Genomic DNA, 24471 nt, shown 5'->3' on the forward strand with positions numbered 1-24471 from the left:
GGGCTCAAACTCACAAACTCACAAACAGCGAGATCATGACCTGAGCCAAAGTCGGATACTTAACCAACTGAGCCACCCAGGTGCCCACATTTCGTGATAATTCTATTGCTGACAAATCCATCTCTTGGCTGACACTCTTATTTCTTTGGCTATGTAATATATCGCTTTAGCTTGAGACCCATTCAGACTTATCAGAAAGACTGTCTATTCATTTCATTCTTTCTGTCTTGATTTTATTAATGTTTGTGAGGGAACACTTATTTCTCTTATTTCCAGCTTTCTTAGGAGCCTGCATGTCCCAACAACAAAGAACATAATAATCTACCAGGTTCAGAAAAGGCATGGATATTTCAAATCATCTTTTAAAAAAAAGTCACTAAACCTATGGAAATCAAATCATCTTTTATGTATTAGTTCCTCAAAGTCTTATTTACTGAAGGTAAAAGGGAAAGTCTATCATTATTAATCCTGAATAAAATATGCACACACATATGCATCACATAATACTCAACTATTTATCTAGGATAAAAAAAAATCCCCAGTGAGTTCCAGAATATTAACAGAATATTCAGTTTTCTTTATTGCCCAGATAAAATTCATGATGTAGTAACAATTACCTAAGGATCTAAGAATGTGAGCATGAGCTTATTTGATGTGTGTAAATGCCTCATCTGCCTTCATTTATAAATTCCCCCCAGGGTTCTTTGTTAAAGAAACACAAATCCAGAGAAAATATATAGCCTGTGTAAATATTTAGAAAATAATAACACTGTTCAGATGCCTATTTACTTCAAATTTATATCTGTAGAAGGCATCTAAATTCTTCTTTTCCTCCCTTGTCATATCACCTTCCTCAAAAACAAACTACAGGCTGAGTGGTTCTCTTGGGTACCTTCATGGCTACATAAGGAATTTGCTCAATTGTGAATTCAACAAAAATTGCTAAATTAACTGTACGGGGTGGGGGGGCTTGTGTGTGATTCACTTGTACCAATTAGACATGACCTTATCCTGATCATAGTGTTGAATGCATCTATCTGTCTCTCATGGTTATAATTTTTAGTGATTGATGATGCTCAACTCAAGCTTGAAGAAACAGAAACAACTTTCTCCTTTTAAGCGGCTTCTGAATTGGTTCTCATTGCTGTTCTTGCTCATTCTTTATCCTTAAGAATGGTTAAGACAAATCTGGAAGTTTGTAAAAGTTACATTTTTTTTTAAAAGAGAGAAAGCTTGTTATACAAAATGAACCCCAAGAAGTCACTGTTGAAAACTTTACACCCAAAGTTGCACACAAAAACATGTTATTTGTAGCAGATCTTACGGGATTCCCCTTCCCAGCTGGCACACCCATTGCTCAATGGCTGTGACTGGTGGCTCAGAGCTACTCGCTTCTCTGGAGGATTGCCTTTGGCTGATCAGAGCCACCTAGCCTCTGTGAGGTCTTTGTCTCTGTCTCCACAAGAGGCTGGCCGATGACTGACTGACGCAGGTTATAGCAGCCAGCCTCCTTCCCTCTGGGCAGGGCAACCCCTGTGGTAAAATTCATCCTCCATATCTCCCATGGAATCCATCTGAATCTAACTTTATCTCACGCCCTGAAAAGTTTCTCCTGGGAGCAGGCCTGCAATGAAGCATTTACACAGGAGTTTCCATCTCTGGCTCTGTTTCTAGGCAGCTTGACCTAAGACTCTGTTTTAATTACCTATTTTGATTCCAGAAGTTGGTTAGGCTCTAGAAACAAAACAAAGTAAACATTTGGGCCACTAGACTTACTATGGCTGGAATTAGTAACTGTTTCTGTAGCTAATGGGTAATGCTCATCTTTCTCTGATTATCAGTAACTAGATAAAGAAAATATCTACGTATTTAAATCACTTCAACAGACCGAACGTGACTCTGCTTCAACAAACTGTTACTCTTCTGATCATCTAGGTCTGGGTCTTCATCCCTGTGCCTTCTTTTGGTTTACCTTGCCTCTAGAGACTAAAAGAAGGTTAAATCCCTTATTGAGCACTGACTGTGTAGACACAAAGCTAGAAACCTTACAGATGTAATGCCGTTAGATTCTCAAGATGGTGTATTGAGGGGCAGATACATATCCCTACTTTATAGAGGATGAAATTAAGATTCAAAGACAATTTATGACTTGATCCATGGACATGCAGCTAGTAAATTGAGGTTCAGAAACAATTTGTAACTTGATCCGTAGACGTGCAGCTAGTAAATGGCAAAGTTCGGATTCAAATCCAGGTCTGCTGACTACAAAAACCACATTCTTAACCAATTTACACAGTGTCAATTTGAAGATAAGGACATGAATAGAGGAGAGTATTTCCTTCTAGACTTAAGAGCCTACATCTACATTTCTGCAGCATTATTGGTATCCCTTTTCCCACACCATCCCCACCCCCAGCTTCTGTATGCTTTTCCAACAAGCTCCCCCATGACCCATGATTCAATTCATTGAATTGCCTTTGAGCTCTGGAATAGCCTTACCAGCACCCCCTAGGCTATAATGATTAACAGATGCAGGAATCCAAAAGCCTAGTACTTTTTGCCTGTTCTCTACAGCTCCCTGTGGGTTAAATTGAAGCTGGGGCTTCACCAGAAAACTCAGGCTTGTCTGTCTTCCTTCACTTTCCAAATACTAGTCCCCCCCCACACCCCCCACTAGTCCCCCCAGGAGCATTTTCTCAACAAATCACCTGTTCCTGAATTCTTGGCTCAGTGTCTCCTTCTGAGAGAATCATAACTAAATCAATATACATAAAGGATAAAGCAGACAACTACTAATAAAATCACTTTGGCATTCTGGAATGCTGGGTGAACTTGTTTTATTTTTTCAAAGAAATAATTTTGTTGCTTATTGAAAAGTCATACATGCTCATTGCTAAAGAAAATAAAGAAAATATAAATTAAAATAAGACAATAAGAGTTAATTCATAATTCTAAAACCCAGGAAAATTACTATTTGAGTGTTGCATATTTACATGTCTAAGATTATACATACCATTTATAATGTTTATTTTTAATGTAACTTTGATAATGCTATTTTTTACGCCAGTAAAATGTCCTCTACAAAATATTTTTTTAATGTTTATTTTTGAGAGAGAGAAACAGAGTGAGAGCAGGGGAGGGACAGAGAGAGACGGTGACACAGAATCTGAGGTAGGCTCCAGGCTCCAAGCTGTCGGCACAGAGCCTGATGTGGGGCTCAGACTTACAAACTGTGAGATCATGACCTGAGTTGAAGTCAGACTTTTAACCGACTAAGCCACCCAGGCACCCCTCTACAATATATTTTTTTAAGCTTGTATAATGTTCTCTACTATAATTTTTGGGAGTGGAACCAAGCCCTCAGTTGATGCTGCTGGTCCATGGGCCACTCTTTGGTTGGTACTGATGGTACTGATGGCTACTGATGGGCCATCAAAGAACTCTGGCTTTGTGCTGTTAGGGTTTAGAGTTAAACTTGAAATAAACTTAGTCACTCAAATGTTCCTTCACACAGTTCCCATTCAAACATGTTGAGCCATTTAAATGAATATAAACACTTCATATGTGGGGAAAGAGGATTAATAGGACTTGACACTGGCACTTTCAGCATACATTGCAAATGGCTGAAGGTGCACAGAACACCACTGTATACGAAACTAGCACTGAGGAAGTGTGGTATTTGCTGGGGTGACAGCAGAAAGTGAGATGCTCTGAAAGTCTGCTATTGCAGACTCATTTTCCTTATACCTGAATAAAACCATTGTGGGCATTTCTCCCCCCAACATATTCAAGAAATAAAACATCCTCTAATTATTGGAGGAAACAACATGTCTTGTTCTCAGGAGCCATGTCGAAGGGGCTTCTACTGGCAAAAATCAGGGGCAGTTTGAGCATCAAAATTATGTTAGTAAAGGATTATAAACTCATTAAATGAAAAAGGAATGCACAGGTCCATATGGATTTAAATCCATAAGAAGAAGATATCGCTCTGTCCCAAAATAGAAAGCTAACTAGGAAATGTAGAAATGATGAAATAAGTAACTCGTCTTATGACAGCCATCCTTGTAGTAACTATTTGAGGCAAGAATCCTCATGAGTACTAAAACTAGTGGGTGACAATTATGGGAGTAATCAGAAATTTATATAGTTTCATAGGTTCTATTCACAAGATACTTATTAAGTACAAAGGAAAAAATAATTACAGTAGAGATACTGGATAGATACCACTTTAACCAAGAGATTAACATTCACAAAGTTTACATCACATGTCAACATCACATACCTCCTGATATGATGTACTGAGAAGGGTACAATATCACATCTGTGGTATTCCTGCCTAGCACGTGTCACTTGAATCTATCCTGAGGAAATAGAAGACCTCAAAATTGAAGGGCATTTTCAAAATAACTGGCATGTATTCTTCTAATATATCAATGTCATAAAGAAAAAATGAAGATTGAGGAACTTTTTTAAACAAAAGAGATGACAGAGTTGGGACAACAAAACACAACTTGTGATCTGGGATTTTCTTTTGGTATAAAGGATATTATTGGGACAAATAGCAAAATCTGAATAAGGTCTGTAGACATGACTAGTTAATTCAAATATTAAATTCCTAATTTTGACAGGTATAATATGATTACATAAAAGAATGTTTTGTTTTTTGGAGATACATACTGAAGTATTTAAGGGTAAGGGATATTATGTCTTCAACAGACACTCAAATAGTCCAGGAAAAAATAATTACATACACACACACATGCACGTGCACACACACACACATATATATGGAGAGAGAAGGAGAAAGAAGCCATGTGGTTAACATGTGGGTAATCTGGGCAAAGAATATATAGGGATTCTTTGTAAAATTCTTGTAACTTTTCTGTAAATTAGACATTAACTCAAAACTTTAAAATTATTAAAAATAGACACACGAAAAACCTCATGAACAAACAAAATTTAGTTCTAAGAGCAAATGTCCAGGCTCCCTAACACAAATCTTGTAAGGAATTCCAGCTCAAGCCTGCCTCAGGGGAAAGTGGGCCTGGTTAGCTACTTGCTCACTCATCCAGCTTCCTATCTTCACAGATAGAAAGTGAGGGAGGGGATAAAGCAAAGGGCCTTCATTGTATATGGCTGACCGAGTTGTAATCTGGAGTTGGTAGCCTTTGGTAAGGCAGATCCTAAAGTGGACTCTTTTTGTCAGTGGGGCTTTTGTGGATGTTTTTGGAGCTTCTGCCCAGCACTCACTGCATTTCCTGGTGTGGGTGAAATTAACCCACAGCTTTTTACTCAGTAGTACACCTCTAGTGATGGCCAGTTTTATGTCCCAATTTGGCTAGGCTAGATTATAGTACCCAGTTACTCAGTCAAACATTAATTGTAGGTGTTGCTGTAAAGGTATAGGTGTAGGTGTGGGTGCAATTAACATCTACAATTAGTTGGCTTTATATAAAGGAGATTATCCTCCATCATCTAGGTGGGCCCAATCCTTTCAGTTGAAAGAACAGAACTGAGGTTTCCCTGAAGAAGAAATTCCACTTGTGAACTGTATGGATAGCTCTCACCCAAGAGTTTCCAGCCTGGACTTCCTGATGACCTGCCTGCCAGCCCCCATAGTCATGTAAGTCAGCTCCTTGCAATACATCCCTTTCTCTATCTATCTATCTATCTATCCATCCATCCATCCATTATTATCATCTATCACCTATCTATACTACTGGTTCTATCTCTCTGGTAGAATCCTTTTCCAAGTATCATCTTCTGGCTCAAATCCCACTTGTAAGTATTCTTGGTAGATCTCTTAAATTCCCCACTTCTCCCTTGCCCACCCTGCCCATGCCTTGAGAAAAAAAAATCACATGCGATACCTAGTCCTTCTTTATCATATGTATGTTTTTTTGGCATCTGGAAATTTTGCTCCAAGTTTCAACTATTGTATGAATACTAGTTGAACTGTTTCTCAATTGCACAGGACCCTGGGGGCACATACTCCTTGCTGGGGAAATGTTTATTTTGTAGTAAACAGAAGATAAGGGAATGCACTTTTAAAGTTTTTGCTAGGGGGACTCAGAATCATAACTAATACTATAGTTGTTATCTTAGTTTGGGTCCTTCCAGAAGCAACCTTGAGACAAGGGTTTAGGTGTACATATTTCAGAGGTGACCTTGACAAAGATCTGAAGGTATGGGAGAAATGTGGGAGGACAGGGAAGGGAAGGCTGCCAATGAAGGGTGTGTTATCAAATTACCACTGCTGGCAATAGATCTTAACCTCTTGGGGGAACTTGAGCAGTCAATAGGAATGCTCACTTCCAAACATTCCAACCAGAGTGGTGAGGGAGCAGGGGTGTTAATACACTGCATCTGTTCACTTGCTGGTTGAGAGCTGCTTCTCGGAGGCTCTTGTTCTCGTGTATTTGGGCCCTACTCTACAAATTTAAGTGTCAGAGTCCGCCTTCCAGCATCTGAATATTAGGCCTGCTTCAATCAAGGAGAAAGGGATGGAGTGCTGACAGTGTCTGCTATAAGTGCCAAAGCTTATTTGACCCAGGTATCTAATATATACCACGTACGATGGTGTGTAGGAAACAAACTCCTTCCTTAACAGGTTAGAACTACTTCTCTTCCATACTATTAAATTGTTTTCATCAATTTCCACTGGAATTATATATTTAGCAAACATAATGGGTGTACATTTTGTAAATTTTTTGACAATAATGTTATATTTATAACCAAAATGCCATTTATTCTACTACATCCTTAAAGAAGATTAAGGGGTTTATCCAGAAAGACATGTAATTCATTGCAAAATAAAATACACCTTCTCTAGATAGCTCTGAATATTTATAGCTGTTATAGCAAAAACAATTATTTGGTTACAAATTCTTAATTTGTGGATTGCTTTGACTTTGATGGAAATACCGACTTTCTCCCTGGGCCTTGAAATGTTGACCCCAAGAAGCAACTGCTATGATCTAGGTCTTGAAGGCAGCTTCCAAGGCTTGAGCTTTCTCTGTGATGTTCTTCTGAAAGGGCATCATGAAGTCCTCAAAGTCTACCTCATAAGTGAACCTCTCCCGCCGCAGCTCCCTTTTCCTGATCAGCTCTGCTGTTGTGGCTTCAGGACTCCAGATCTTAAAACAAACAACCGTAACCAGAGCAGGCATGAATACAAAAGCCAGCCAAATATGTCAGTATCCACACAGTGTCCAGTATGATTAACTTAAAACTATCAAATTTACTTCTAAATCTATTTTAGCTTATGTGTTCCTCTTACATGAGGAAGAGGAGTTACATGGGCATCGCTAATTCTGATGGTGACTGTTTGGACACCTGAAATGCTTTTCAGTTACCTCTGATGATCCTCTGCTGTTCATTTTTGGGATGTCAAAACAAGGAAGAGATGGAATTAGAAGATCATTTGGGTTTGTTACCTTTATGTCTTATGGGGAAGTCATAAGAAAATTATTTTCATAGTAGAAGGCAGAGGGGGCTGGTGGTCTCTTATTCAGCATGGCTTGATGGGGATTGGCAAGACCACTCTTGTTCTCCAAAGATGTCTCCACCTCTTTAATTGTGGATATTTAGGAAGCTACTGAATAAATCCAGTGTTGCTTAGTATGAAACTCCCAAGTGAGATGGTAGTAAGAGTACTGGGGTCTGAGAAGCACCAAGAAAATGTGTCTATTGAACTTGTGACCAAATGAGGACAGGGAATGGCATTGACCAAAGAATACTTTAGGTTTTCAAGGACAACTAAAATGTTAATATAGAAATAGTAATAGAGGAAACCAGATATTGGAAGCTAAAGAAGGTGAACTTACTGAGTTGAAGCAGCAGGAATTGGCAAAAGGATACCTTCATATCATAACTGTGAAAGATAATCTTTGGCCATTTGTTTGGGTGCTCTGCATGAAATGTACTTAGAAAATGATATGAGTTTACAGCATGTTATGAAGATCTTTCCAAAGTACTTACCCTCCGTGGAATAAATGTAATATCCACTTTCTTGGTATAACCACTGGTAATCAATGAATTGAGATAAACCACATTATCCTTATGGACTTTCTTTTCCTCTGATATGGCTGGTACATAAACTGATGAAAGTGGTTCCTGGAAATGAGACAAAAGAAAAACCAACCCTATCAATTGCAAAAACCTATATTACACTTTTTTTTATATTATTTGTTGTTCTGTATCTTGCTCTGAAGCCAAGTAAAAATAAAAATGTTACTATATAAATTATAATTTGAAATGAAATAGAATATTATAACTTTGGATGGGGTAAGATAACTAGTTTGCTTTGTTTAACTCTACTTTATTAGTAGTATTGGTAACAGAGCATTTAAGTCTTCAAGATACCCATTATTTATCTATGGTCACTGATTAACTAGAAAAATTAAATTATCCTACTAAAATGATAATGATGTATGTAGTAGAAGCTTAGCTGATTGATCATCCTTCACCTCTGGCCATTCTTACTCTCGTCCCCTCCATGTTTATTACTTCTTACTGTTGATTGTCCTCGATGTTTGTTATAATCCCTTCACCCTCTCCACTTCCTACCACCTTACATTTCTCCAACCCTTTCCAATTTCCAATTCCAATATTAGAGCTTTTCCTTTTTGAATTTCATCCCTGACCTATGTTTGCCAAGGATCACCAGGGATTCCTCCTGCTTCCCTAAAAGAAGCTTCTAGCCTACTTAGAAATGCACTTCAACTGATGAATGGATAAAGAAATTGTGGTTTATATACACAATGGAATACTACGTGGCAATGAGAATGAAATATGGCCTTTTGTGGCAATGTGGATGGAACTGGAGAGTGTTATGCTGAGTGAAATAAGTCATACAGAGAAAGACAGATACCATATGTTTTCACTCTTATGTGGATCCTGAGAAACTTAACAGCAGACCATGCGGGAGGGGAAGGAAAAAAAAAGTTAGAGAGGGAGGGAGCCAAAATATAAGAGACTCTTAAAAACTGAGAACAAACTGAGGGTTTTATGGGGGGTGGGAGGGAGGGGAGGATGGGTGAGGTGTATTGAGGAGGGCACCTGTTGGGATGAGCACTGGGTGTTGTATGCAAACCAATTTGACAATAAACTTCATACAAAAAGAAAAAAGAAATGCACTTGGGCTTCGCTGCTAATGACAAAGTCTTGATCTCTCAGTAATCTCTATGGGCAAAAACCTTAAACTTCTGCTGGTAGTTTAGAGGCACCCACATCACTCCAGATTACCGGGAACAGTCACTTGACACTTTTAAAACTTCTAGAGTCATTCTGCAGGATATCCAAGTCACAAGTGGCCCCATATCCCAGGGTTCATTGGTAGTCATTAGAATCCCTTAGTGGGTGCCTGGGTGGCTCAGTCAGTTAAGCGTCTGACTCTTGATTTCAACTTAAGTCATGATCTCATGGTTCATAAGTTTGAGCCCCACATTGGGTTCTGTGCTGACAGCACAGAGACTGCTTGAGATTCTCTGTCTCCCTGTCTCTCTCCCTCCCCTGTGCTCGCTCTCTCTCTCTCTCTCTCAAAAACAACCATTAAAAAAATAAAATTCCTTAGAAGGAAGGTAAGATGTGTAATGAAAAATTATGATACCATAATGAAGGAAAAACATGCTTTGCTTCATTCTTCTCACCCTACTTCCCTGTCTAGGGTGTCTCATCAAATCTGTATAACTCAGAACCAAATATATACATATCCAATGCCAATTCTTTTTTCAACATTCTAATTGTGTTTGGCTGAACCATCTTGGTTTTTACATGGATTTTATTTGCAATGAGCACTTTTTAGACTTTTCCATACTAGGAATTTCTTTGCTAGCTATTTCTTTAAAAGTACTGCATAATAGTGCTGACAATATGGGTTGTATATTATTTTGCCCATGCTGTATAACCACATGTACATAATGACACTGCCCTAACCCCCAACAAGTTTTTAACAGGTTCTAGTTACTAATGGGTAGTCCATTGCTTTTCTTACCTCCTCTTTCTTAATTTCAGGGCCTTCAGTCTTCATTTTAGGAGGTGGCTTGCCTTTCAATTTTTGATTTTCTTCTGGTTTTGGCAAGCTATCCAGCTTTTCTTGAATCAAACTAATTATTCTATAGTCAGCATACGCCTTTGCGATATCCATGGCAGTGTGCCCTGTTCAAGACATAAATTCAGAATAACAATAAACAGATTGATAATAAGCCAGGTAGAAAACCTCAGCACATCAGCCCTTAGCATACAGTAGTAAAGGTGATTAGTAAAGCAAATGGTTATATGTAGGGTCACAAAGCTAGATCAGATATTCTCTAAGCTGGACCCAGCTCTAAGATCTCATAATTTAAAGTGCCATTTACTGGCAACACAACCTTTTCTTGTTTTTGGTTTTGTTTTTGTTTTTTTTAAGCGTGTTTCTTAAAAAGTTGATAGGAAATACTGGCAGGATATTTACATGTGAATATTTGATTGATGGTTCTCTTCCCACATTGCGTACATTTCCTTTTGTGTGATAATTTTACATTATTCTCCCCTTTCCATGATATAAGGAGGTATATTCAAAAAGGCCTGAGGAAGCTGGTGTCACAGTGTGCTGTGCACATGGCTGGGTATTATGACACCTGTAATATCCTCAGGCAGACCTAAAACAATACTACCAGTGACTCAGAGGAAGCCTGAAGCAGCCAGAAATATTAATGCTCTCTCAGATCAAAAGGAAGCAACAGCCTCCACTATAAGAAAATGATACCTCCAAGCAATAAGGTCAAATAGTTATTCAAATTTTTATTTATTCTTCAGGTGTGATATAAGCTAGGCCTCCCATTTATGTCCTAGAGAGAACCTCAAATTCAGGAATTTGTTCAGCTTTGGAAAGAATCCACATTCTATAGTCTTTAAACTATGTCATTTACTAGGAATTGACAGTTGTAACAGTGTGAAAACTCTGAACATTGGTGCAAGCCCACAAACTAATGCTTATAGGACTATAGTGAAATAACCACAGAAATTAAGAGTGGGTAATTAGAGGGGTGCCTGGGTGGCTCAGTCAGTTAAGTGCCCAACTTCAGCTCAGGTCATCATCTCATGGTTCGTGAGTTCAAGCCCCACATCAGGCTCTCTGCTGTCAGCACAACACTCTCAAAAATGAATAAACATAAAAAAAAAAGAGTGGGCATTTAGAAATTTTTAGATAGATTTGATAGAAGAATTTTCTGTCATTTTAATCTAGTGATTACAAAAACCCTTGTATTTCATGTTTTTTCTCATCTCATTTTCTAGGAAGTCACTTTTTCTTGTACTTTACAAAAGTATCCGTCCATGACAGATTGCAAACATAAAGCACTGATCCTTTCACACCAGTGATTGAGAGGCACTCCATAGAAAACCAACTTGTGTAACATTCAACTTAGGTTTGCGTTTGCAGTAGTAACTCTCACAGGGAAATGTGGTCCTACAAGAATAGAATCAGAAGAGGTTTGGAATCTAAATTCTCCTTTTCTGACTGTAACTGTATCAATGATATGAACACATACCTTTTCTATTTTCCATTTGGAATTTAGCACCGATATCAAGTAGGTATTTTACAGTATCCAGTCTGCAGCTCTCAATAGCTCTAGTTAAAGGAGTGGTGTTGTTGATGGAGACTGCGTCTATCACAGCTCCAGATTTTACAAGAAGCTCAACAATATCTTGCTGGCCTGTGTGGCATGCAAAATGAAGCGGAGTCCACAGGAAATTATCTGTTGCATTAACGTTAGCCCTATAAAATAAGACAGATGCACAAGCTAAATATATGGGTTGTTCCAAGCATTGGAGGCCGAACGTGCAAAGCCAGATTTCATACAGTTGTCCAGCTATAAACGAGGGAAGCTCTGAGTAAAGTTAAACTCTGTGCCATAATTTTTCTTGACTTGTGCTCTGCATTATCTGACAGTCTTAATTTTCTTTGCATAAATACATATTTTGTTTAGTTTTTAAAGGCACTTAGATCCCAGGGGTTACACATTTTGCAAAGGTTAAAATTAGGGAAAATTATATAACTGGATCCAATGAAGGTAAAAACTGATAGGAAATATAAAAGTCATGTTATTTCACTTTGAGTCTACTTTCTCTGAGTGTTATAGATTTTTAAATGCACCTTCATTATTAAAATTCTAAGCATCTAAGTGTAGTATTTTAAATGTCAGTTCTTTTTAAAAAAAATTCACTGTTGGGGCGCCTGGGTGGCTCAGTCAGTTAGGCTTACGGCTTCGGCTCAGGTCATGATCTCACGGTTTGTGAGTTCAAGCCCCGCATCGGGCTCTGTGCTGACAGCTCAGAGTCTGGAGCCCACTTTGGATTCTGTGTCTCCCTCTCTCTCTGCCCCTCCCCCGCTCACGTTGTCTCTCTCTCTCTCTCAAAAATAAATACTAAAAAAATTTCAAGAAAAATTCACTGTCCAAAAGTTCAAATTCTCATTAATTGCTTTATACTCCCTCTAGATAATACACAAATTTGAATACTTCTTTGACCTTCACCCTTATAGTAATAATAATAACAACTTTTATCAAATATGCAATTGCTTTGCTAATAAGTGATTTACATATTTTAAATGATTTGATCTTGAAAATCTGTGAGCTGAGTCCTATTAGAGCCCCATTATAAAAATGAGGATATGGAGGCACAAAAAAGTTAAGAAACTTACCCCAGGCTATTCAGCTATGGTACAAGAAGGAATTAAACATGAGAAGTTGCTTTAGATTACAAAGTTAAATAAAAATGTGATGCTTTGATATTTTAAAGATATTTACAAATGAACCAAGGAGGTTCTGGAGGAGAGAAGGGACATGTCATCATGGCCATTGTACCACTTGTTTAAATTTGTTAGGACCACCCCCCCCCCCAACATATACACAAGAGACAGATTAAAAAGCAACATGTAAAATGAATAAGTTCTAGAGATCTACCATACAATAGTGTGATTATAGTTAATATTGTATTATACACTTATAATTTGTTAAGAGGGTAGATCATGTTATGTTTCTCCTACAATAAAATTCTTGGGGCACCTGGGTGGCTGAGTCAGTTTAAGTGCCTGACTCTTATTTCTGCTCAGGTCATCTCTGCTCAGGTCATGATCTAGGTTTGTGAGTTTGAGCCCCTCAACCGGCTCTGTGCTGACAGTGCAGAGCCTGCTTGGGATTCTCTCTCCCCATCTCTTTCGGCCCCTCCCCCCACTCACAGGCAAGTGCATTCTCTCTCTCTCAACAATAAATACATTTTAAAAATTATCTTGGTAATTTAAAATAAAATTAAAAGTGACCTAGTAGGTAAAGCTCTCTAGTAAAGCAACTTTGTGCGTAGTTGTTATTGGCAAGCTATCTGTGTGTACCCACATTCCCAGGTTCCCATTAGCCAACTTTCCCATGCAAGGTCTACCTCTAATCTAGATTTCAGAAATGAAGCTCTTTCTTTGCCCTAAAATTCTGGAGTTGAATATAAAGACCCATGAAATTTAAACCTCACTCAAGAAAGAAAACCCACCCTTTTTCAAGAAGAAACTTGACAGCATCCATGTTTCCACTGGCACATGCAGTCATTAGTGGTGTTTTGTAATAATTATCCTTCATATCCACAGGTATTCCTGATTCAAATGCCTTTTTCAGAGAATCCAGGTCTCCTGCCTTGGTGACGAAATTAATATTTGAAAATACCTTCCCTGGATCATCAATGTACCAAGCAGAGTCATCCTGAATGGGATGTTCTGGTGGATGGTCTCGGTTAAACCGATTGCAATCAGTTATATTCTTGTAGGTTTCAATCATGTAATAGGGTGGCCCGCCATCACTCCGTTGGGGAAATACATGGTCAGGGATGATGCAGATTGGGAGGGGTAAAACAAACTTGCCTTTCTTTACCTTTTTGGCCATCCCTTTTTTCTTTTTCTTGGGCCCATATGATCCCAAGACATAAGACTTGCTTAAGTATCTGGTTCCTTTAAAGAAATCATTAATATTGACCCCACCTCCCCGTAATTTTTCATGATATTGAGCTACCATAGCCAGCTGTTCCGAGGTCACAAAATCTTGCCTCTCCTCCAATGTCAACACGAAGTCCTCCTTGCTGACTGTCCCATCACCTCTGTCCACAAATGAAAAGGCTTCCCGAAGGAAAGTCTCATGTTCTAGCGACCAGTCATGTAGTCTAAGGGCCCAGAGTGGATTCGGATTTTTGGCTCCTGGCCGTGCCAGTTTATTAGCAGTTCTCTCTGCCCGCCGTATTTCTTTGTTTGCTGCTTTGAAACCGCCTTCTTTGGCCACAGCTCTGGGTGTTTTATGATCTAAGTTCTTCCATTTCAGGTCACATCCTAGAACATGAAGCATCATTATTATGAATATTGCCCAGGCATCTGCATGGCTCTGCGAATGACATTCATCAAACCCTTTTCTTAATTTTGATCTATTAGTCAAAAATTTATCCCCTATAATTACCAAATTAAACTGTGATTTTTTTTTCTGTGAGCTTCACTTTGGTGTATTCTGAAATATGTTTCCAATTTATATTCTCTGCCCCTAAAGAATTAGGACATTGATCCCTATAGATATATGAAACAAATATCATTTTGGCATACTTGCTAAGTAGACCTGCTACTAAAAAAAGAAAAGAGTGAGGGTAATATTTGAATATAGAAAGAAGCTGGGTTCAGATAGCTTACTGGGCCATTAGGAACTCAGAATGCTGCACCTGCTTCTTTTTGAATGATTATGACTGCAAACCTGTGTACGATCTTAAACTGTATTCCCCACGGAATCCATTTAATTTCTATTGATCTGCTGTTTTGTGATAAGGTCATGTGAACAACCTAACCCAGGAAAAACCAATTTGTTCATCGAATCTGAAAGACTTCCAGTATTACATTTGTGCTAATCAGACACTGAAATTCATTTTCCTTCTTGGTCCCTTCCTTAAAATGATGACACCAACATTACACGTAGGTATTCCCCAAATAAATAAACTTCTCCGGGTACATTGGAGAGTCGGCTTAGTGCCACTAGGAAGGTTGTGCTGTCTATAGTAAGTGTCTTGAGACATTAAAAATCCGTTATGTATATAAATAAGTCAGACAATGAAGAAGCTCTTTCTAGTGTTTTGCATCCAGAAGAAGCCTCTCCTGTTGCTTTGCCAACATCACATAATCAAAGAAGATTGCTCCCCAATCAGTATGTCTAGCAATGAAAATGTACAGGTGGCTGCGTGCAGAAATAAAGCATGCCCTGCCAATACTTCATAGTTGTATTCCTTGTCAAAAAGAAAATTAGTCACCAGTGCTTTTGAAGATTGCTACTTCCTTTGGTATTGTCAAACTGAACATTTTATACTAAGACTGATAATTTTAGTAGTGATAGAAAAACTCAAAAAGAGTATTATGAGAATAAGGATTCTAAAATTTCTATATTAAACAGTGACTTATCGAAAAGGGGGCCTGAGGCTGGTCTCGACAGTATAATTCCATAGCAACTTCAAGAATGCTGTTTTTATTTAGCTTTTTCGCTTCTTCAAGGTGTCGAGGGGTTTATCTACCATCTCCCAAGCCACTGCTTCTATATTCACCCCTAAGGATCAAAGGATCTTAAAGCTGTTTGATCTTGCCTTCTTATGCTCCCAGTTTCCTCCTAGTTAGAAACCTTTATGTGGATAAAAGTTTCCAACATCCCAGCTTAAAGATCTGAAGGCGTTTTTTTCTCCTCTGGCCTTGGGACTTTTTATCTCCTCCCTTATAATTAGTAAATACAGATCCATTCATTCCCTTTGTGACTTATGATCTGTGGTCGAAGGTACTCAACTTACAGTTAGTGTGGGCTGACAAGCCAAAGGCCCATGAGAAAGAGAACTCTCCTGGGGTGCTTCCCTAGAACTGTTCCCAGCTCCCTGCTTCTGCCCTTGGATATGACACTCACACTGCTTACCGGGACTTGTAAATTGCTCTAGCAACAGGAAGAAGATGGTTTAATGTGGGAAACAGTCCAGCCTTCACATTTAAGTATAGAAGACACTAAACCCAGGGAGTTAACTCAGAAAAGAGCATTTAATTGTTAATGCATGGTTTGTTGTTGCTCTGATTGCCTTAGATCGAAGATTCAAAAGGTGAACATGTAGTTGGTAACACTTATACTATGGAATTAGGTCACCCACATAGGATCTAGTGAAGTGGTTGTACCTCCAAACATGCAAGAGAACTTAGAATGCTTTCAGCCACTTGTTTTAGAAACACGGTTTAGGGGCACCTGGGTGGCTCAGTCGGTTGAGCATCCGACTTTGGCCCAGGTCGTGATTTCATGGCTTGTATGTTCGAGCCCTACATCGGGCTCACTGCTGTCAAGCCTGTCAGTGCAGAGACTGCTTCGGATCCTCTGTCCCCTTCTCTCTCTGCCCCTTCCCCACTTGTGCTCTCTCTCTTTCTCAAAAAAAAAATAAATCTTAAAAAAGAAGAAAACATGGCCTAGTCTCATGATTCTGCCAGGAAGATGAAACCTTTCTGTGTCATTGGGCAAGGCCTTTGGCGTGGCCTACGCTCCAGCCAAATGTGCTTCTCAATTTGCTTTCTGTGACTTTCTCCCAGGAGTATATAGATGATAGAGAATGTGCCTGGTGATGTTTATCCTAATAAGAAAGCAGTTAACATGTTAAAGTTGAAGAATTGTCTTAATCTGGGTAGCTCTTTTGTTTTTAGAAATAAATTATGTTAAAAATGCAATATCAGGAGCGCCTGGGTGACTCAGTTGGTTAAGTGTCCAACTCTTGATTTCGGCTCAGCTCATGATCTCATGGTTTGTGAAGTTGAGCCTTGCACTGGGCTCTGTGTTGACAGAGTGGAGCCTGCTTGGGATTCTCTCTCTTCCTCTCACTCTGCCCTTCCCTATGTGTATGTGCACACACTCTCTCTCTCAAAATACATAGACATTTGAAAAAGAAAAAAAATGAAATGTCAGAATAAACTGCTAATAGTGACAAATGTGCAAACAAGACTGATGAGACCATTTTTGGGGCAAAAGTTGCATTTGATACACGTTCCTTTCTTTATTTGTTAAAAATGTTTATTGGGGGATGATGGGGGAAGAGTAGGAGTTTGTATAAGTTCATAAAAAGTAAACATGAATTCGTTATTGCACTATTAGTTACGCAAGCACATTAGTTTATCTATGTTAGTGGTTACAATTTAGGATCTCTATGTCTCAGGGACTCCTGAGATTCTCTGTCTGTGTAGAGGACAGAAAAGCAAAAGTACTTTCTCTGCTGTATTCTAGAGTCATAGGGCTTTAAGTTTTTGCCTATTACTCAAACTGGGGGGAAAAAAAAGCAAAAAACCAAACCCATTACTACAACGTTCAGCAGAATGCAGTTCCACTTTTCACAAAGTTAAAAACTTTTAATGTACTTTAAGTTAGCATGTAATTGACACCAAATGGATCCAGATCTTTAAACTTAATTGGCTAATATTCCCATTTTAAGGACTACATTAAGCTATACATGCATAGTTTATATTCCTAAATTAATAGGTACCTAGAAGCTAAAGGTAAACCAAAAATAAATTTCAAATTTTCCATGAAAATTTTCATTTTATCTTTCTCCCTAAAATATTTCCCCTATAATTTCAAATGATTTAGGAAAGTTATCCTTGACACAATTGAACAATTTTTTAATGAAATAATTAAGAATGCAGACTAAAAGACATAGTTTTTCAGTGTTCGTCCTTCAGATTGGTGGACATTTTTAAAAGGACTTTAAAAACTATAAGCATTTTAATAATTAGCCGACATATGAACAATCCTCTTTAGATTTTTAATGACAACCTAAAAACATTTCAGAAAATGAGTTTTCATCACTTTAAGACCTGATTCATGATTTCACAGAAGGTAGAGTAAGAAAAAATTTTCAATTTTCTTTCTACATATATAACTGTGGATGGGTTATTGAAAAAGATACGCAACTGACAAGTGGCAGGCCCAAACTGTCTGCTCATCTGCAACATGGGTAAATCATAACTGCTTTAAACATAAAATTGCTAGACACTTTTACCTCGCTGAGCTATATATTTGCAGCAATCTGCAAAACCGCCCATGGCAGCATAATGAAGTGGTGTGTTCCCATTCAATGCAATCAGCCCCATGTCTCCCTTGTAAGCAAAAAGCAGCTTCAATATCTGCAAAATAAACAGTGGATATAGTAGAGGAATAGGAACATACATTTATTGCATGAAGACTGACACCCCAACTTGTTATCTAATAGTTACTTATGCTACATGTGGCTATTTAAAATTAAATCGAATTAAATAGAAAACCATTAAAAAAAATCCAGTTCCTTAGTTTCACTAGCCGTATTTCAAATGCTCAAATCCACATGTGGCTATTGTATTATACATCACAGATATACAACTTTTTCACCATTGCTGACAATTCTATCAAATAGCTTTGACCAAGAGTTTAGAAAATTCGATACTCATCTAGGGCATGCTATCTTGGTGAATTCTAGTAATTCTAGAAAGCATCAGCCCATAGAAAACATTATCAGGGAAGCAAAGTCTTTACCAAATGTGACTTCTATTGTGATGTATATTTTTATTGTGGGGACAAGACTCAATGACAGAAACAAAGATAGCTATGTAAAAACTCAGAAAATTGAGTAAAGAAAGGTTAGACGTAATTCAGAATTAAAAAAAAAAAATAGGATAGCATTGGTTCCTATTTCGTTTCTGCAGTGTCATTGTACCTATGAGATATCCTTTACTGGTATGTCCAGATAACCAGGATACTTAAGAGTTTAAAATTTAGGTGAGTCATTAGATGCACACAAAAACTCAGGGAGATAAGAGTTTGTTGGCATTGTTCTCCCACAGTTTGGTCAAGCCATATTTTGAAGATTCTGATATGTAATGGAGGCATAAAATAAAAAAGTCCTGATTGGCAAAACTTTTAATTTGTCATAGTTAAGAATACAGAAAAACATTATTTATTTTATTTGCTTATTTGTCATACTTAAGAATACAGAAAAAACATTCATTATTAATGAATAAACTTAGCAAGCAGATAAAACTGAAGGGCTAGAAAGTTTTTAAAAAAACATTTGATCTGAAATATAATTTTAGAATTATCTAGGGAAATCAAGACGGTAACTTCGAAAACATTCTTAGTGTAACCTACATGATATTAAAACAATTTGTGAAAAGGTGTGAGCAACAGATTTTAAAGCAAAGGGCAGATTATTACATCAAAAAAGCCTCCTTTGGCAGCAAAATGTGCAGCATGATGTCTCTCATTGTCAAAGGCATTCACTTCACCTCCTCTTTCCAATATCCCTTGGACTAGCTCTAGCACTCCTTCTCTTGACGCTTCCATTAAAGCCGTTCGACCTGTGGACTGGATGAGAAACAGATCAAATGCCGGTTATGCTTGTTATCTTAAATCACTTATTTCGTATAAATATGGTCTAAATCCATTTGGCCTTAGATTCACACTGACATGTTTAGTTCTCTGTATTTTTATTGGTTTCATGTAACAAATAGGAAAAATGAAGCCAGCTGGTCCATGTAGAAGCATTTGAATATCAGAGTCAAGGTCACACCAGATGTCCCTGTGAGAAATCAGGCTATAAAATGCATTTTTTTGTAAAGAAAGTAGAGCAAAAGGGGGGGAAAGAGGGTAAAGTATATGCTAAAATTGGGTTATAGGTGTTTTCTAATGAGGAAAAAAATTGATTTTTTTATCATCTGGAAATGACTATTAAACAATAAGAAAACTCAATAAAATTGGCCAAACAAGGAAAGGGGGCAAGATAGATACGGGAAACAGCAGGACTACATATTTTCTTTCCAAAAAGATACATTTTTATTAGGCATCAGTGGTATCTTTTCTATTTTTCTCTAATGATCTTTTACTATTATGCATAATAAATACGAATTTTCCAAACGTAAGTAGGAAATAGACTGTGGAATCATGGCAATATAAAGATAATGAAAATCTATCATCTTAAAACACTGTGAATAGAAATGAATAGTCTATAAGCTAACAGGATAATTTTACCATAATTAAATGTGAAAATTACACTACTGAGCGTCTATAATTTTAAAAAAAAGGAATCACAGGAATAGTCATACTGAGTTGATGGCATTTGGATTGGCTCCTTTTTCCAAAAAGGTCAGGCACATATCTTTAACATCATGTGCTTCTTCACACGCTCTAAGGAATATTGGCTTTCCTTCACAGGAAGAGTTGTTGACATCTGCACCATGGTCCAGGGCAATCAATGCACAGCGATAATGCCGCTTAGTAGGCAAAATGCAGTAAAACAAAACACCTGTAGAAAAATAGAATCCCCAGAGAGTATTTAATTAAGTCTCCATATATTTGAACCAGATAGCAAGGAAAAGATAACAATTTTGAAATCCATAATTGGCTAGCTGAAGGTGGTGGAGCAAAGGCATAGTTGCCTTGCTTTTTCCTTCTGTAACCAACTGAAATACCAAGACCGAGAAACAAAAGAAGAAAGTCAACCTTTGATAGAATCAGAAAACAGTTACGACCAAATGCGATTGGACCTGGTTCAGGGGAAGAATCAGAGTGCTGATATGTGAGCCCTTGTCAACCATGGGTTCTTGCAGCCTATACCCCACATGCAGGACTGTGGGTGCTGGTTGGTGGGTTGCTGTGTCCCCTCTGAAACTGCAGAGTGACAAAGGAGGTGGTACTGGATGATAAAATGTGCAGACCAGCCATGTGTAGCGGTCAGTATAGCAGCACTGAGAAGACAAAGTACATGACAAGGGGCTCTACCATTTTGGCAAATCGTTTTGTTCCAATGAATAAAGGAAAATGCTAAATCCCCCGACCCAGAACTTATGACATATAGGTCCTCAATATAATTCATGTCAAAAATGTACTACAGATCAGGGGTATTGTAATCTAGGCAAACAACAGTCAGGCTCCAAACTGACTTTGTAATGACCTTATTCTAAACAGGCTTCATTCAAAGAGGAACAATAAGCAAATAAAAAACTAGCATGTGACCTATTGGGGGGAGGGGGTGTAAGATACTGAAAGAAAGAAACCTGATAGTAAAAGCTAGGCAAAAACTACATACTAGGAAAACTATACCATGTGAAAATTATTGACTGACCTATTTCTATGATAGCAAAGAAGCTAAATATAACTTTTTTCTTCTAAAATAAAAGTACAAAGATAGGCCAAGACCTTTAAAAGAAGGGCTGCTAGGACAATAGAAGATAAATAGAAGGAAAAGATGAAATTAAGCCAGCTGAAGTTAGGAAAGAAATGGTAGAGGAAACTAAAACCACCAAAGAAAGGGAAGTCAAATTGGAAGCAGGAAAAAGGAAAGCAAAACCATCATCCAGGATGTGAAGGAAAAATACAAAAGAACTAAGGAGAATGTCACAGATGATGGAAGAGTTGAAATGGTCTAGAGGCAAAGGAGAGTGAACATGTATGTAATTGGTGTTCAATAATAAAACACCAAGTGGAACATAAAAAAATGGAGATACAATAGAAAAAAACTTTCTTGAAGTGAAAACCTGAATTTCAAGGTTAAAAAAGCATACTTGGGTCTCAGGAAAAATGGATTAAGAAAAATCAATGAGGCATGCGTATGTAAAGCTAGGTAGAGAAGGTGTCCTGTGAGCATCTGGGAAACAGTTCAGATCCTATCTATAAAAAGCAAAAGTCAGTCTGGCCTTGAGATTTTGCTACTGTAATAGTCCATGCTAGAAAATAACTGAAGTATCTCTACAATATCACCTGAGAAAGAAAGTAAGGAGTTTTGTACCTATCAAACTGTTGTTCACATATAAAAGCAATGGACATGTAAGTTTAAGGATGCAAAAAGTTATTGTACTAATCTCTTCTTTCATAGCAAAATATTAATGAATACCATGTAAAGTGCTACTTTAATAAACAAAGTTTTAAGTATATGTAAAGCTATCAAGTTTGCCATTAAAACAACCAAAAACAAGCATCCAACTGTGGGTTTCGGCTTCACAAGTTTGAGGTTCATATTGGGCTCTGTGCTGAAAGTGCAGAGCCTGCTTTAGATTCTCTCTCTGGCCCTCTGCCACTTGTGCTCTCTGTCTCTCTCAAAATAAGTAATTAAACTTAAAAAGAAAAAAAAACCGAAAACAAAAAAAAAAATCAGTTCTCTTCCCAAGAAAAAAGACAGATGTTAACTAGATTTACTGTGGTGATCATTTTGCAATCCATACAAACATCAAATTATGTGTACACCTGAAACTAATATAATGTTTATGTCAAATATACCTCAATTTAAAAAAATCAGTAAATAATAGGGGCGCCTGGGTGGCTCAGTCGGTTAAGCATCCGACTTTGGATCAGGTCATGATCTTGTGGTTCACGGGTTTGAGCCCCGCATCAGGCTCTGTGCTGACAGCTCAGAGCCTGGAGCTTGCTTGCTTCAGATTCTGTGTCTCCCTGTTTCTCTGCCCCTTCCCCACTCATGCTCTGTCTCTCTCTCTCTCTCTTGCTCTCAAAAATAAATAAACATTAAAAATTTTTTTTTAAATCAGTAAGTTATAAAAATAGATAAAACTACCATTCCAACAACCAAAAAAAAAAAAAAAAAGAACTAAAAACAGACCATTAACTTTAGAAAATATAATACACACAACAAGAAAAAGAATATATGGGGACCATATAGGAAAATACATTTATACATATTTATTTATATATTTTATATTAAATATAACTTCATAATATAAAATAAATGACAGTTCTGAGGCCAAACCTTTGGGGCATCCAGATAAATATAAATTGGGTAAATTCTACCATTAAATAAAAATCACAATTTATATAAAATCAAAATCTAAATATATTTCATGTAAACAGACACATCTAAAATAGGGTTACTCAGAACAGTTAAAACAGAAAGATGGTCAAGGACATGGTTGAAAATAGAAAATCAAAGATACAACAAGTCATATGAGGCAAGAGTGGACCAAAACAACAATAAACAGCAATGTGATCTAGAAATACCAGAGGCTGAATTCATTACAAAAGGCCCTAAGGCACTTATGAAATAGATATTTTATAATGATGGCATGCGTAACTCCCAGTCAAAGTCTATCTGGGCTGACTCTTTAAGCCACAAAGAACATGAATCAAATTCTAAAACTGAAGTGGAAATAAAGGGAAAAAAATGGTGGACAGTCAAATTTGCATACTGCATGTAGGACTGGGTATGCATTCCTATAAATGGGAGAACCAATGGAATGGGGGCTCTAAGGAACTAGTCTAGCTTAACCCTTAAAGGGAAGACAGTATTCCATTCTCCAGAATAGACAGACACTAATTAATCCCCAAGGACATAGGAAAGAGTTTTGGCTTAGAGATTTACCTTTTCCATATTCTGCAAAATTGTTCAAAGTACAGTTTAGCCTAGAGTATGTCCCACATCCTTCTAAAGATCCAGTAAGTATTTTAACCACTTAAATGTTTGCTTATCTTTTAGGAACAATGTCCAGTGAGGCATACATCAATCCCTGGAAAATAGGATGTTAATGACCAAGACTATGCAAGAAGCAAAACAGTTTGACAAGTGAGAGGACAACTAAGGGATGTGCAAGGTGAGCTAGATGTGTTGAACTGGTGAAGACAGGGCATTCACTCAGTGCAGTAAGCCTACCATGGGTTACACAGAATCAAGTCTCTAGGGGGCTGTACTAACAAGGTTATGTGTGCAACAAGATTTGTACTGGTCCCAAGTTTTGTTTTCTATCTTTAATTCTTCCTATGTGATTTGTCAGATTATTTTCTCATGCATTCATCTTCCAAAACCTTGACAAGTTTAGTATTAATTTGAATGAGCTTAGATAGTAGCCATATGGCTATTGCATTTGCTACAAGTATTCACTTAACCCTGTTTCTAATTTTACTTGTTCAGTTTTAATTTTGCAATTTTAGATTTTTATGATATAAAATGTCTCGACCTTTGAAAAAAACATTTGTTTCAAACTCTGGAAGGTAAACTGTTCTCCATTACAGTGTTTCCCCAAAGTACATTCCACAAAACTCCAGGTATATAAGATGCCATAAGGAAAAACTATTTCAAGGGTCAAAGAAATATGGAAAATATCCCTGTATCAAGTCTGACAAATGTGAAATCAACATGTCTCAATTTGTTTTATCCAATGGTTCTCTAATGAATTTGACAGTGGAACCAATTTTGCTTGTAACCCTTATCAACATCTCAGCAATTCAGTGGTCCATGGAACACTTTGGGATATGATATTCTACAGAGTTTTAAGAGGCTTTTTTTATTCAGGATTTAACATTTTAAAATGCATTTGACCCCTGAATGCATCCGAAGTTCATTTCGTTATGTGGTACTATTAAGTAATTAAATGATTGTTCCTTTTCTTTGTCCTCTCTTATTGTTTTAAGCAAGTCACTTATCAAATACCAAGTCTGGAGAGAA

At 37.5% G+C, this 24471-nt stretch overlaps 1 protein-coding gene and 1 long non-coding RNA gene across 5 annotated transcripts in view; one reads left to right on the plus strand and one right to left on the minus strand.

Moving 5' to 3' along the window:
- The first annotated feature begins 5554 nt into the window (after positions 1-5554).
- On the plus strand, positions 5555-23620 carry LOC132665282 (uncharacterized). Its single transcript, XR_009604053.2, has 2 exons — positions 5555-5623; positions 23506-23620. It is a non-coding gene; the product is annotated as an uncharacterized LOC132665282 (long non-coding RNA).
- ANKEF1 (ankyrin repeat and EF-hand domain containing 1) overlaps positions 6825-24471 on the minus strand; it is a 465781-nt gene continuing 448134 nt past the window's right edge. For 2 of the 4 annotated variants that reach the window (XM_060612079.3, XM_060612086.3), the window contains 8 exons: positions 20129-20328; positions 19242-19391; positions 18055-18178; positions 13522-14344; positions 11532-11758; positions 9995-10158; positions 7981-8115; positions 6825-7136 (listed from right to left, as the gene is read on the minus strand). In XM_060612079.3, coding sequence (XP_060468062.1) covers positions 6978-7136; positions 7981-8115; positions 9995-10158; positions 11532-11758; positions 13522-14344; positions 18055-18178; positions 19242-19391; positions 20129-20328 — 1982 coding nt within the window. In that variant the 3' untranslated portion in view covers positions 6825-6977. Of the gene's footprint in view, positions 7137-7980; positions 8116-9994; positions 10159-11531; positions 11759-13521; positions 14345-18054; positions 18179-19241; positions 19392-20114; positions 20329-24471 lie in introns of those variants that run through there. The other 2 variants (XM_081795313.1, XM_081795314.1) reach the window with 2 other exon arrangements.

This window comes from Panthera onca, chromosome A3, assembly GCF_046562875.1.
Source record: "Panthera onca isolate mPanOnc1 chromosome A3, mPanOnc1 haplotype 2, whole genome shotgun sequence".
NCBI lineage: Eukaryota > Metazoa > Chordata > Mammalia > Carnivora > Felidae > Panthera > Panthera onca.